This window comes from Ambystoma mexicanum, chromosome 3p (genome assembly GCF_040938575.1).
Source record: "Ambystoma mexicanum isolate Mex_15411 chromosome 3p, UKY_AmexF1_1, whole genome shotgun sequence".
Lineage (NCBI taxonomy): Eukaryota > Metazoa > Chordata > Amphibia > Caudata > Ambystomatidae > Ambystoma > Ambystoma mexicanum.
Genome location: NC_090925.1, coordinates 781,674,121 through 781,689,827, shown reverse-complemented (window position 1 = coordinate 781,689,827; position 15,707 = coordinate 781,674,121). Strand labels below are relative to the sequence as shown.

Genomic DNA, 15,707 nt, shown 5'->3' with positions numbered 1-15,707 from the left:
TTTGTGGTACAGCTGTAATTTGGGACAGACGTCTGATGTCCCGATAGCAGCCAAAATGTGCCCTCGACAGCAGGTGGTTCAGAAAAACAAGAGTCAAAGATTTTAAACCCCAGGGTGGCATCAGGAAGAATATTAGGATTCTCATTAATTTCCTGGGTTGCAAAAACCATGGCGAGGACACATTGATACAGATCCATGTACAATCTGCCAAAGGAAAAACATGGTTATACTATTATAATTATATATTTAATATTTTCCTATTAATTAAGTTTGCTTCACACCCCAGTGTAAGTAACTTTAAACAATTTGATAGCATTTAATTTACCAACTTCAACAGCTTGAAAGCATGAGTGAACATGCTGGGGCTGAAGATTATAGATTGAATGCAGCTGTCAGCAGTGAGCACTTAAGTCATTGAGGTATCTGATCTGCGATCTGAATTATTGGGCCTCATTATGAGTACGCCAGTCCAGTAACAACGGTGCCGGTAGGCTACCAGCACCGTTGTTACCAGAACGCCATACTCGGAGTTCTGTGGGCGGGTGCCGTCCCGCCCGCCACCCGCCCGCAGACTTTGACGGAACAACCGGCACTGTTGCACACAGTGCTGGTTCATCCGTCCTCCCCATTCCCATTGAGTCCAATGGGACTCGAATGGGAATGGGGAGTGATTTTCCCTGGTGCCTGGCTATGGGGAATTACCAGGACCGTCGGCGCTGTAATGGCCCGGTAATTCTGTATTGCTAGGCGCCGGGGAAAAACGGCTCCGGCGGCAGCTGTGCCGTTTTTACCTGTCACGGCTACTGCCAGGGTCGTAATGAGGCCTATTGTTTTTTAATGTCACCAAAGATGAAATATAATATGTGTGTTAAGCAAAGGGTCAATCACTCAGATATTTGCTGGGAAACAAACCAAGCTATAGAGAAAGCAATTAACATTGCAGGGAGTAAACTAGGCAGACAGCCATTCAGATACAGAAAGAAAATGCACTAAATGGTTTGAAGCTTTTCTTCTGGGTATATTCTCCCCAAAATAGTAGGTCTGCATGCAGTGCTGCTGTTCCACATACCAGAACATCATGACGATTCTGCAGACAGCGCAAACCTCCTGATTGAGTGGCAATCACACCAACAACCTGAACCCCTCCCAAACCTGGCTTATCCTTGCTAGGAAAGCCATATGTCTCGGCTTGCTGGGCCTTGCAAGCTTTCCTTTGGGATCGGAGCTGTTGCCACGGGTGCTTTGCACGGGAAAGGCACTTGCCTTTGCTTTCCTTACGCTGTGCAGACATTAATCCAGGTGGAAAGAAAACTAAGAATATCTTGCATGTATGCAGCAAGCCACCACCCAAATACACAGGAAGAGGATTCTGCTGAAAACCTGCCCTCAAAGGCAGAAGAGGTGGAGATCTTCTGAGTGGATTATTGGAGAATGTGGGGCAGAGTATGAAGAACACATACCAACAGTCTGCAGAGACTAAATACTGAGCAACTAATGATGTGTTAGGTGTGACTCAGAAACATTAAATGAATTCAACTAGGGCTGAATCATGGAAAAGGAAAGAAGAAAAGGGAAATATTAAGTGTTTGTTGTATCTCCAAGAGGTGGGCGGGGAAGGAATCACCAAAAAACTAGATGCGAGAATTTAGGAGTTCAAAGTAGAAATAGGACTAAGGACTTCATCAGCAAGAACTAAAAGCGGTTCCTGGAGGTCAGACATCATCCAGCAAGTAGGAGATGTCTCTGCAGAATGAGGAGCGAGTATGTGGTGTGCTGTAAATCTAACTCAGACATGGCGGGCACACTATAACCGTTGGCCCGCTTTGTAAAACCCATTACCCAGTGATTTAATTGCAGAATGCTCACCACACACATTTTCCAGTGCAGAATATTTGTCACCAAAGAATTCAACAACAGCATATCATTTAAGTAAAGGTACATATAATAAGTTTGGGAAAGGGAAGAATGTTTTTTTTATGGTCTGGGGGCGGTTGGATGATAATGGCCGATCATGGGGAGGCACATTTTGGTGCTGCTCTAAATTTCAAAACATTGCAAAAGAAATTAGCGAGGAGAGACAGAGAAGTAAAAATGTTTGTTTTTGAAATATTTAGAAAAGTTTTGTCTTTCGTGCAATACAACTAATTGAATAAGTGGAGGCTTTATTATAAAAGTAGGCCAAATGTTTTTATGTGTTCAGACTTCAAGAGATGGATATGAGGGGGCATTTCAAGATGCAGATGGCAGAAGAGTGATCAATAATGTCCAGATATGTTGTGTCAGCTCCTTCTCTTTATCCCTATAATTCAGGTTGCCAGGACCTTTCCACAGATCCCATATTTAGGCTGTGGGTAAGTTCCTGATTTTGCTTGTGTGATGAAGTTCCCTCGGCGCTGTCTGGAGTTAGTGTATGCAGTGGTATTGTATTGTATTGTATTGTTTATTTATATAGCGCCTATACACGGGAAGTGTTTCAAAGCGCTCAAGGAGGGTGGGAACAAGCGGAAAAAACACCAGTCGCTCAGAGCCCTTGAAATTCTGAGACGATTATAGTCTGTAAAGGCAGAGTAAGTGCGTAACACACATTTAACAATTGAGACACAGCAAAGAGGCCTGACAGCGATTCTGCAGTTTTACTATTGCAATTTATGAGGAGAAGACAAGGGAGAACAGACAAACGATCTTCAGGTATGTTGCATTTGGATAAGCAAGTGCCTAGATGTTAACAGGGAGGGGAGGTCCAAGTGTACCCAGTCGGTTCAGACTGGGGTAAGTGCAGAGAGAGCCACTCTCTTGGGTTATTTATAAGTGCTGTGAAGGTGGGTGGGTGTAGGGCCCTGAGGCAAGTGCGAGAGAGAACTGGCAGGGGTGCCCGAGACCGGTGAGACTCTGAGGTACACCAGGCTGCCAGTTAGCAAGCTGTAAGGAAGAGGAGGGAGAGATGGAGAGAGCAGAGAGTTAGATTAGCAGGGTAGAGGGAGAGCAAAGGAAGAAGAGAAGAGGAAGGTTTTGAGGAGTTTCCGGAACTTAAGAAGGTCAGGCTCAAGACAGAAGGTGACATGGAGGCTATTCCAGAGCGAGGCACCTCCTGAGGATAGGGATCTCCCTCCAAATCTCTGCTTGGAGAACTGGCTCACTCGCAGAATTTTGGAGGTGGATGAGCGGAGGGCTCATGTGGGAGAGTATTTAGTTAGGCAGCATTGGAGCATTGCCGGTAGGTAGGTTCCAGGTCACAGAAAGACTTGCGGACGATGCAGAGGGTCTTGAACTTGATCCTTGCAGCAACAGGGAGCAAGTGAAGGGATTTCAGCGCTGGACAGATGCGGTCCCTGGGCTTGAGGCCAAGGATAAGTTTTGCGGTTCTGTTCTGTATGAATTGTAGAGGGCGCAGGGCCGAAGAAGGGAGGTTGAGTAATCCTTGTGCTGCCACTGGCCTTGTCATGTGTGGCTTGGAGGAGGTGCAAAGGGATCACCCAGACTACCTCATCAGCCCCAATGATTAAGGCAGGGACCCGTTACTGGTCATCTACAATTAGTCCTCCTGTTCTTTAAGAATTTCTCAAGTATGATGGGCGCGTCAATGCACTAGTGACCCTGGAAATTATACCACCAAAATTGTGCCAGCCAAAAATAAATAGTACACCTGTAAGTGATACTGATAATGCTACGTACCACACATGTGGGCTGAAGGCATTAGGTGCTCACTTGGATTGGACACAGCAAGTCGAAGAGAGAATGAGCGATAGTAGGCCACTTGGCTACACAATGAATGCGCATATGAGTTTTAAGACAGTGTCCAAGGCTAAAACTGCCTAAGTAGCTGTTAACACACTTTGCTGCAGAGGGTTATTACCTGCAGGTGGGGTTGATTATGGGAACAACCCCTGACCCAATCCCTCACCGGCATTCCCAAATTTAGGTAGGTATTATTGGTCTTGCAAAAGATGCCCAGATTGAAGGGGCCTACGGCCATGTAGGAAGAGCAGGAATGTTGAGGGGTGTGTGGGCAGAAGATGTTGGCAAGCAAAGTGCAGAGGTTTTTGGTAGCACAGAGAGGCAGAGGAAGGAATGTGGGGAAAGGGGGGCTGGCGGGAAAAGTACAAAAGAATAGAGTGACCATTGCAAAGAAGGTGTGGGGGAATGTTATAGATACAGGTGGAGAAGGAATGGGAGTGAAAGTGAGGAAAGAAGTGGAAACGGGTGGTAATCAAAAGGAAGAGCAGGAGAAAGAGAACAGCAGGCAGAAAGGAAGGAGTTGCACAGTGAAGGTTGGAAGGAGACTCCAGGATGAAATGCAAAGCAAAGACCATGAGGAGTCAATCAGAAGGAGGTGACCGGAAATTCCCGCGATGTTGGAAGAGGACCACATGAGGAGGGTGGGTAACATACTTAGGAGAAGAAAAAGTAGAGAAGAATGGAGGGAGTACATGGGGGAAAGAGAAGGAGGAAGCAAACCCACAACATGGAAAGTGTGAGTCTGGATAGGTAGGAGGAACAAGCACATGGCGAGGTGTCGGGGAAGGGCGGGAGCAGAAACAGGATGCAGAGTAGAGAACAAGAGGACGTGCAGGAGATCCTTTAGGCATGAGACACTTGATGTCCGTTAAGGGGTAAGCAAGAACAGAGCTTTTGTAAGTGAGGTTAGAATCCTGAGACAGAAAGTTGAGGAGGAAGTAGAACTCAGGCTCATAGGTAAGCACAATCCTCCAACCTCATTGGTGAAGCGCTGGGTTTTGTCCACTGCTATAGTGCCCAAGCTTCTACCCTTGGTGACAGCAGGCGGGTCCGATTTCCAAGACTAAGGACTCATTGACACCCAGGATGAGAAGCAGAGGACCTGAATGTGCCAAACAAAAAAAGGTGGCAAAAAAGAAGTACAGGGACATGTAAAACCCATGACTATGAGTGACTACAAATTGAACAGGCATCTCTTTGAGAAAGCAGAGGTTTTGATGAGCAGGCCAAAGAGCAAGTTACCCTGATTTTACCTTGCTGAAAAGTGTACAATCAATCACACCAATCTGTGTAAACCATGTCTTGATTGGACTTGGCTGTGTTATACTAGAAATGTCTATAGTTTCTTCTGCTCGCCTATTGGTTCATGCAGTCAATCACTCAAGACCAACCTCTCTTAGGGGAATTCAGACCAGCATTATTTAGGATAACACATTTAGCACAAGTATCAGAGGTATAGCATTTAAATGTTATACCTCTTTAAGAAAAGTACCTTTTAATATGAAAGGGTCAGTTGCATCATCACCCGCTGGATTGCCCTGGGCTCAATACTACTGCGTAATGGCGGGTGCCCAATGAGATAGAGAACTGCTCTCACTTTAATCATCACGCAGGGCCACATGAGGATGAAGCTAGTAGATTATGGGCCTCATTCCGAGTCGGGCGGTAAGGGTTAACGGTCACCGGTAACGAGACCGGTGCCGTTAAACCCTTACCGCCCTATTCCGAGTTCCCTTTGCGGGTTGGAACTTAACACCTGCTTTTTGCAGGCGTTAAAAAACCAACCCGCAAAGGGACCTTGGAGCTAATTACGGCACCGTAATTTACGGTGCCGTAATTAGCACCTTCCCCATTCCCATTGAGCCCTATGGGGCAAAAATGGGAATGGGGAAGGGCCCATGGTGAATGGGGAATTACCGACCCCGCCAACCTTGGAATGGGGCGGTAATTCCGCCATTCACCATGGCGGAGTCGGAATGATAACGGCGTCAACCAAGGCGCTAATAGCGCCTTGGTTAACGCCAGGGTCGGAATGAGGCCCTATGTGTTAGATGAGTGGCTTAGTGAGTTGGAGTGTTGAGGCTCAGCAGTTAACCCAGATTTCATGTGCACTGTGCGCAGCCAGGATTCTTACCTACCTCTTATCTATCATGTGTTTGGGTCTTGTAATGACGTTCCGTGCCTGGCCCTGAGAATAAGGGATGCACTGGCCATAAGGGCGGGTACCACCGTCTGCTATGTGATGCAGGACCCACAGGCAGTATGTGGAGGATCTCCTGGTCTATGCCACCATACCCTTGACACATGGCAGGGCGTGTCACTTGGTGCCACCAATGCCCTCTGTCCCTTTAAGGGACCCTGAGTTACGCAAACACGTTATTGGGCAACATGAAGTTCTCAGAGCAACTGCCAAGGAGCAGCATCCCTACCAGGTGTAACCATTACAGACAAGTGCTTACCAGGCCAGTGTTTGGGAACACCACACTCAAGAAAACCTATTTGCAAGCTCTGTGAGTCGCAAATTCAGGTAACCTGTCATGGGCACAAATCTACTCTGTGGAATGACAGCATGCATTCACATCTAAGATGGCACTGCCCACAAATGTTGACCTGGTCCTGGAAGCCGCGAGGAAGGAAGGGTCCTTAACAGAGTCATACACACTGGTGTATTCTAACAAACCAATCACATTTCCTACACAATTATCAAACGCACCTGAGAGCTTCCACAGAGAGCTTCCGCAGAGAAAAAGGAGAGCGACTGACATCATGAAATCCAATACCTGCAGTGGATTCTGGGATGTCTTTCAGGGATTCAGTAAAAGCTATGCTTTGGGGAAACCCTAACACCTCCAGACAGCCCCCTTTGTCAACAGGTACAGATCTTTGATGGAAACAAGCAAATGTAATCAAAACCCCCACCCAGCAGCAGTGCTTTTCTGTGCAGCTGCAGCATTTAAAGAGAGAAATACTTCCTTCAACCTCCCCAAAGGAAAAAAAACGATTTTGCACAGCTGGGAACTTACAAGAGGTTCTGCTGTACCTGTGATGGCCTTTCAACACCACAAGCGTCTGTGCAGGGAAGCGGCCAAGAAGCAAGGCAGGAGCAGAGCAGCCGGCAAATACTAGCCCCTGCACTGGGAACACACTGAAAGAAATCCTAAATGATGCAAGATTTTAATAGCGTTCTTTGCCTAGCTTGGACTAGGAAACCAATGACAAATCAATTTGTAAGTTTGCCTCGATCAGTGGGAGGACAGTGAAACTTTAAAACTGAGGCTAATATCCACAGACATTGTTTATGAGCTTGGAGCTGAGTAGAAGAGTTTATTGAGAAAACTGGAGCGCACAAGAGAAGAGGAACCCATTGTGTCCAGAAGAGGATGGGAGTGTTCCAGTGAGGTGGGGAGTCCCAATCACCCCAGAAGAGGGTTGTTTCCCAGTGAGGGTTAAAAGAGCCCCTGAAACCGGAGTAGAGGGGTGTGCACCAGTGAGGGAAAGGAGACTGCCTTGAACCCCATAAGAGAGGTGTGCTTCAATAAGGGGGAGTACAGTCCCTGAACCCCAGAATAGGTGTACGCTGCTGTGAGGAAGAGGTCAGCCCCTGGTGCACCAGAAGAGCAGTGTGCTACAGTGAGGGAGAGGAGAGCCCTTTGAGACCAGAAGAAAGGGAACCCTGACCCATGTGGGGGTGAGAAGAAGTATGAGAGAGGGTGACTTTAAACCCCAGAAGAGTGGACAGTAACAGAAGAAGACAACCCCTTGAAACCATGAGGGGGGGTGTGATCCAGTGAGGGGGAAAAGAGCACCGTAGGCCCAGAGGACAGGTGTGCTATAGGGAAGAGAGAGAGAGAGAGAGAAAGTGAGAGTGAGTTTGATAACCAAAAGAGGAGATGTGAAACAGATGGAGAAATCCCCTTAGCCAAAGTAACGTAGAGAAGCAGAGCCCCAATAAGGGGACACATGGCAAAGAGAGGCAGCCTTAAAATCCAAAGAGAGGCAGAGAAGCCTTGTGGTCCCCAGAAGGAAAGATACGAGCTGAGACATAGAGAGCCTTAAACTGGAGACCTTCCTTTCTACAACTTTCTGCATTCCTTTTTATTTGCTGTCCTTCAAATACAATCCTGCTTTCAAGGACTAAGTCTACCAAGAAACCTTTTGTTACAGCCATCCTGAAACCATTTATTGAAGTAGTCTTATGTTTTACTTTTGCTTAATAAAAACCTTTAACTTTCTTCCATTGTCAGTAGTTGAGCATTCCCTCAGCCCTGTGACAAGAGAGAAAGAAGGATGTGGGAAATAGGTGAAAAGCTGTGGTGGCTGTCTTCAGGAAGAGATAGCCAGAAAAAAAACATTAAAGGGAGGAGGAAAATGTGAGATATCAGGAAGAGGCAGGGAGATGGGAAGAGAGATCTCTGCAGGAGGACAGAAGACAAGAAGAGGAGTAAGGCAGAGGAAAAGGTGAACTGTCAGGAGATGGAGCAAAAGGTAGTGAGCCAGCCAAGAGAAGCGCTGACAGACCATGAGGTGGTTGAGTCATTGGTGGATCTAGGTGAGAGGGGTTATAACCTATGAAGTCTGAGACAGAGACAGAAGTTAACCCTAGTGAGTCCACCGTGGTGGTAGGAAAGAGGCATGAGCTGTTGGCGATATTACGAAACATACAGTAGTGAAGTGACACCGAGGAATGTGGTAATTGCAAAGACGTGAGGAGAGTAGCGAGAAGGTGAAGTCAGCAGACAGTGATATCACCACTAGATTAAGGCTAGGAGAACCTCCATCCAACTTTGCCAACAGGCCAGGGTAAAGTTGGAGGCCTCAGCCCCAGATTTTAGTGAATTCCAGCTTTCTTTTAATGGCCATCCAGATCAAGATATCAACAGAATTTAAGCTCTGGAATAGGGTCTTTCCAAACAAGGGACCCTTGGAAAGAGAATTGCCTGGAAGGGGCCCAGATCTGTGAAACTGTTGAAATTCAAGGAGAGGAACTGTATTTTGTTAATGCTTGTTCATAATCCAAGGAGAAGCCATCCTGCTATTTTGTATAAGGGACTTAGGTTTAGTCACCCTAAGTTTCCTAAAGTCATTCAGACGTGGACCACTTGTTCACTGTGCTCAGAGAGGCACAGCTCCTCCTCACTGATGAGTCCCAACAAGGCTGAAACATGTGTCTGGGGTTGCTGTTGGTACACTTGTTCAGAGGAGGATTGCCATAGCAGTTCAGTGCTGGACTACCCATGTGGGCAGGACAAAGACTGATATGCAAATGGATATTTCTCTTCTGTGAATGGTACAGTAAGCTAAAGTGTAGCTGCTGACTCTTGAGTGGGTACCTTCCCAAAGAACAGGTCATTTAGCTGTGTTCGTTCTCAAAGAGGGGCGTCTATGGACAATTTTTTGATTGTTTAAGTGGCTTAGGTTAAGTCACCCTAAGTTCCTAGGGTCATCCAGACGTGGACCCCTTGCTCACTGTGCTCAGAGAGGCACAGCTCCACCTCACTGATGAGTCCCAACAAGGCTAAACATGTGTCTGGGGTTGCTGTTGGTACACTTGTTCAGAAGAGGATTGCCATAGCATTTCAGTGCTGGACTGCCCATGTGGGCGGGACAAAGACTGATATGCAAATGGATTTTTCCCTTCTGTGAATGGTACAGTAAGCTAAAGTGTGGCTGCTGACTCTTGAGTGGGTACCTTCCCAAAGAACAGATCATTTAGCTGTGCTCGTTCTCAAAGAGGGGCGCCTATGGACTATTTTTTGATGTTTTAAAGGGACTCAGGTTTAGTCACCCTAAGTTCCTAGGGTCATCCAGACGTGAACCCCTTGATCACTGTGCTAAGAGAGGCACAGCTCCACCTCACTGATGTGGCCCAACAAGACTGAAACACGTGTCTGGGTTTGCTGTTGGTACTCATGTTCAGAAGAGGACTGCCACAGCCTTCCGGTGCTGGACTGCCCATGTGGGTGGGACAAAGACTGATATGCAAATGGATATTTCCCTTCTGTGAAAGGTACATCAAGCTAAAGTGTGGCTGCAGACTCTTGAGTGGGTACCTTCCCAAAGAGCAGGTCATTTAGCCGTGTTTGTTCTCAAAGAGGGGCACCTATGGACTATATGTTTATTTTGTATGTAGGTTGATGCCTATTTATCCAAAATAAACCCAGTTGAAATCATCAGATTTGCTTGCTGTGTCTCAATGCTCACCACTCCGCTTTGTGTCAGTCATCATAGTAAGGTTTCTCACAGTTCCAGTTCCTGTTTAAGAACCTGCTGCTATGATGCCAGATTTAGATCTGGAGAAAGCTTCAGTCAGAATAATTTGTATCTCTTTAGAGCAACTGTCAGACGTTTGTGTCTCTTATCGGCTGGGCTCTTCACATTTCTTCTGAGGAACTTTCTAACATCTATAATCTTTGAATTTGTGAATCTTTGGCTGTTTCTGATTAAAACCCTGAAATACATGGCTCAGTTTATGGGCAGGGACTGCAGGGCTCTTTTTCTTCTTTTACACCAGTGAGTGTCAACTGCTTGTGCATAGAGAAGAGCCGCTGAAGCTTGGGTGCTTTGCTGACCATGCCTGCCTGCATGGGCGTTATTTTAAGGGGGTACAGGGGTGTTTGTCCCCCCCCCAACTTTCATGGCAGAGCATTTTGTCCCCATTAATTTGGCTGGGGCCCCTTTCCTTCAGATGTCATGTCCCCCCCAACATTTTCATCAAAGTTACTCCACTGCCTGCCTGGGAGAGGCAAAACTATGTTGGAGGAGGAGCGCAGATAAATTCAAGCAATGGGAAACTGGTAAGGCAACACTATTGCAGGCTACATGGCAGGGAGGCACAGGCAAATCTTAAGTTTGGAATGAACAGTGGGAATTCACTGGCTATTTCAGAATCTATGCTATCTTGCTTATTGTATTGTTTCCTCTTTGTAATCTGGGTTAGTTTGGTAACTGTTCCATTCAAGGTTTTTAATGGCACAACAGTTCAGGCTTCTGAGAAGCTGGCTCTGCTGAGACAGAGAAGGTTAGCAGGGTCTTGGCCTGATCCTGGTAAGCGGAAGTCTGCTACCCAAGTGCCCCAAGCAGGCCTTTACCATAAAGATGCCATTGAAGTGATTGCAGGTTTCATTAATGCTTTCTTACATCCAGGCTTCAGGCAAGCATCGTCGCTCAATTCTAATTGTTCGACACATTAATTTTAGCAGCTCCTCGACAACTTTCGGCAATTAGGATACGGCTACATGTCAAAAAAGCACCAAACAAAGGGTTGTGTTAATTCATACATTTTGTCAGCCGCCCAGTCAACACAGGCCACCACATTCAAGCTTTGTGGACTCCTTTGAAGGAAACATTTCAGATGCAAATTCTAACTTGAATCCATACATGCATTCATACTGAGCCTATCTTCTCTTAGCAGCCCTTTGGAAATACCAGGCTGTCTGAAACTTCAATATATGTATGATCATATAAATACCACACAAATGAGTCTACAGGAAATGTGTCTGGCTGCTAGATCTCATGCTGGATTTTAAACAGGGATTGTCACTTTGCTCATTGCCACAGCTCAGTCATACCATACTCCATGAAATTGAACAAAAGCTGCCACCAAGTAGGGAAGTCCTCTCAGCCATATGTGCAATGTTACTAACATATACACAATACGTAGAAGTTACAACCCTAATGCGTAGGCACCCAAAGCCACTCAAATAGAGCTTCTGTTTATTCATCCTTCATAATGTTTAGGACTAATGTTCGAGAAAAAACAAGCCACAAACTAGAAGACGCCAAAGCAAACAACTTCTGTGATGCTACCTCAGAGCCATAGCAGCCTCTTGGTATTGCATAGCTAATCTATGGTCTCCTCATACCTACTGAATGAGAAAGCCTAGCACCAGATTGTGTGCTGAGGCATGATAATGGTTCTGAGTCAGGGATTTGTCATAATATAACTTTTGCACAGTGGACTGTCGATAAATTCACACTGCATTCACACTCCCTTGCACTTTCTCCCTTCCCTCTCCCCTGCACTTGCACATTCTCAATGTCACTGGGCCGAGTAAGATCGTAGTTTTGTCCGGTATCAGGTAATAAAATCGTGTCAAAAATGTTGCCAGTAGAAAGAATTGCAGCCGTGGTTTGACCCGGTAAAGGTTTACCCCATTATACCAATTAAGGGGAGCAGGGGTTGCGGGGGTGTCCCCAGCTCCCCTTAAATGGTATAATGGGTCAGGGGGTTTCAGGGGTGTTCCCTGCATACTTTACATGATTGTGGCGCAAAAAACCACAGCATTTTTGCCGCAATATTTTGTATTCACAGCCATTTTTGCAACGATTTTAAGACACCGGTTTGTCCTCCCTTGTTCCCCTCCCTTGCCTCGTCGCACTCTGGAACACGTGTGTATGAGCGTGATACAAATAGAATATCAATATCAATATCATTTTTGACAAGAAACCTAATCTTCTCCCTTTGCATTAACCTCTGCGGACTGTCATCGACCCTCTAAATCTTAACTCACAACTCCCAAGCCAATATCCATCGCCTTCTCCATTTCTGCAAAGTACTTGGCTCACTATTCCTCTAAAATCTCTAAAATGTGTGACACTCTCACAGGCCTGCCAAACACTCCTTCTGCCCATCACCTCTTCCCCCACTTCTACTACTCTCGACCACTTCTCCCCTACCTCTCCTACTGAACTAGCACCCATCATTTGCAGTGCCATCCCATTCTACTCGACTATCAACTGTTCCGCTTCTCAATCACATGCCCTAACATGTCTGAGCTATTTAACCACTCTCTCTCCACTGGATTCCTACCTGCCTCCTTCAAATCCGCAACTGTTCTACCTCCCATTGAAGAAGCCCTCTGTTGGCCCCAACATCCCAGCAGACTGTAACCCAGATTCTAACCTTACCCATTATTCAAAAGTCCTTGAGCAAGATAGAATTGACCGTATCATTAAGTACCTTGAGGATAATGGCCTTGGAGATCCACTTCAATCTGGTTTCTGTAGTAAGCACTCCACATGGACTGCACTCATTTATTTATTTATTTGTTTCTGACATTTACATACCGCCGGGTCCCTGAGGTATCATGGCGTTCATTACATATGCAGAATATGTTTACAGACAGACGTAATTGTTCATACTTATTGAAAAGCCATGGTTTTAAGCATTTTTTGAATACATGATATGATTGCTTGTTTCTGATGTGCATAGGGAGTGTGTTACATAGGGTAGGTGCAGTGACCCTAAAACTACTACCACCTGCCCTTTTGGTTCTGAAGAGGGGGATAACGAAGGAGATATTGGCGTTGAATCTGAGGACTCTATCTCTGTTTTTGATGGTAAATGTATCAATGGGGTAGGTGGGTGCTACTTTACAAATACATTTGTGCATGAAGGAGAGAGTTCTGAACTTGATCCAGGCTTTTACTGGCAGCCAATGTACCTCTTTTCTGGTGGTAGATATGTGGTCCATCTGCTTGAGTCCTAGGGCATCTCGCAGAGCTTTGTTCTGGAGCAGCTGTCGTTTGGCTAGGTTAGTGGCCGAAGTTCCCATGAGGAGCACATTGCAGTAATGCAATTTTGACAGGATTAGAGCATGTGCTAGGATGAGGCAGTTTGCTGGAGTTAGAAATTGTCTGCTGAGTTAGCTGAGTCATGAGGTATAGGACGTGGAGGATGACAGTGCATTTATGTGTTTTGTCATAGTCAGCTCAGCTTCCAGATGTACGCAAAGAGTCTTTAAATTTTGTAGGACTTGGATGGTGGTGCCATTTATGCAAATGGAGGTAAGGAGTCGAGGTTCTTTAGGTGGTAGGGAGAACCGACAATGAGGAGCTTGGTTATCTCATCATTCAAGCACAAGCTGCGTGAGGCCATCCAATTTTGTATGGTGCTATTAATCAAGTTTATGTTGTTGGTGTCATGCGAGAAGTTGTCTGTGATGGGAATGAGTATTTGGGTGTCCTCTGCAAAGTTAGTGTAGATGACACCCAGGGAGTCCAGAAGATCGAAGGGAGGTTTGGTATAAGTGTTGTATAGTGTGGGAGAGAGACAAGATCCCTGTGGTACACCAAGATGGGCTGAAATTAGGTCGGCGGCTGTTCCACCCATGAACAGTCTGGTGGTCCGGTCACTGAGGAAAGAATGTATCCAGGCAGTGGAATCTGGGGAGTGGTGGAAGTGCTGGCTTAGATGCTGGCAGAATGTGCCATGGTTGACTAAGTCGAAGGCCACAGATGGGTCTATGAAAAGGAGTATGCCAAGATGGCCTGAGTTCGTAATGATGTCCATTTGATTTTTGAGAGAGTGCAGTCTCTGTGCTATGTTTGTGACAGAAGCCTGATTGTCTCTTACCAAGTAAGTGGTTGACCTCAAGAAAGATCTTCACTTGTAAGTAGGCCATCTTGTCCAGGATCCTGAGGAGAAAAAGTACTGTGGTGATTGGTCGATAATTGGTGCGGATGGTAGGGTCGAGGGTGTTCGTTTTTTTTAGGAGAGAGATGATCCATGCAGATTTGATGTTGGGCGGGATTCATTGGTGAGAAAGGAAGCATTGACAAAGCCTGTGATGATGGGAGCAAGGGTGTGCATGCAGAGTTTAACTATATGAGCTGGGCAGATATCTCCTTTGCAGTTGGATGGCCTGAAGGTGAGGATAGCTGCAAGCACTTAATCTAGAAAGACTTTGTCAAACTTGGAAGGGGGGAATGTTGGCAAGGTTGGCCTTAGGAGGTGGGTAAAAGGAGATGGCAGTGGATGCTTTGTGGACAGGTTGGCTTTCTTGATGCTGATTTTGACAGAGTGGTAATTTTGTGCGTTAATGCATGTTGGCTAGTGGTACACCATGATTTGTCAGCAATGGTAGGAGGCAGGGGGTATAGGGGTTTCTTTTCGAATCACAAAAAACTTTTTGGAATTGGAGCCTACATTGCTGATGCGCTTGCTAAATATGTTGGCTTTGGTGGTGATGGCGGTTGATTTGTAGTTATGGATGGCAGTGCAGAGGGCTGAGCTGATGTCAAGGTTTATGTAAGTGTTCAAAGCTCTTTTCTTCCTGAGCAGGGAGATAAGGTCTTCACTAAACCAACTATTGAATGTGTTACAGGGTTTGGGCGTTTTAGCCTGGCAGGGGGCATGTTAGTCCATGGTGGTGAGGAGACAATTATGATATCTATTGGTGATGTCTGTAGGATTCAGGTTGTCCCAAGGGGGGCCTGCTTCCAGAGTGGTAGTCAGGGTGGGTTTCAGGGACTCATGAGACAGTTTACTGGTGTTTCTCACCAGTACAGAATTCAGCTTTGCAGTTTGGGTCGTGATAGGTGAGGAGGTGGCTAGCTTGAAACGAATGAGGAAGTGGTCAGACCAGATGATTTTGTTGATGGCAGTGATGTCCACAGTGACATTGGACATGAGGAGCCAGTCAAGCGTATGGCCTATTGTGTGGGTGATGGAGTCTATTAGTTGAGTGAATTTCATGTTTTCCAGAGGTAGGGTTAGGGCATATGCTTTAATATCAGCCATGTCCTTAAAACCCAGGTTGATGTCACCTAGGATAATGCAATTTGTAGCAGGTTTTAGGAATGGCGTGACCAGTAACGGTATGTCCAGATCTGGGTGGCTGGAGTTGTTGGGCTGACGATAAAGAATAAATTGATGGTGCTCTTAGGATTGATGGCCAGTTTGGTTAGGGGTATTTCAAAGCCCAGTGTGATGGGGATGGGGCAAGCTCTAAACTGGAGTGAGGATCTAGCAATGAGGGCCACTCCACCCCCAGTGGCCATAAGGCTATCAGCCCTGAGTATGGTGTAGATGAGCGGCATGTCCAGGGAGAGCAGCCGGCCTGAGGCCTCGTGGAGCCATGTTTCTGTGATGGCTAGGAAGTCAAGTTGGTGTTCGAGTATGAGATTGTGGATGTCAATGGCATTTGATCTGTTGGTAACTGTTGGTAACTGTTTTAGAGATCGTTGTGATT

The 15,707-nt window shown here is 46.2% G+C and overlaps 1 protein-coding gene across 1 annotated transcript in view; it reads right to left on the bottom strand.

Moving 5' to 3' along the window:
- The window catches only part of LOC138579955 (extracellular calcium-sensing receptor-like), a 160,143-nt gene extending 144,887 nt beyond the window's left edge, over positions 1-15,256 (bottom strand). Inside the window, exon 1 of the mRNA XM_069650180.1 lies at positions 15,017-15,256. Within this exon, the coding sequence (XP_069506281.1) occupies positions 15,017-15,256 (240 nt within the window). The remainder of the gene's footprint in view (positions 1-15,016) is intronic.
- Positions 15,257-15,707: the final 451 nt, after the last annotated feature.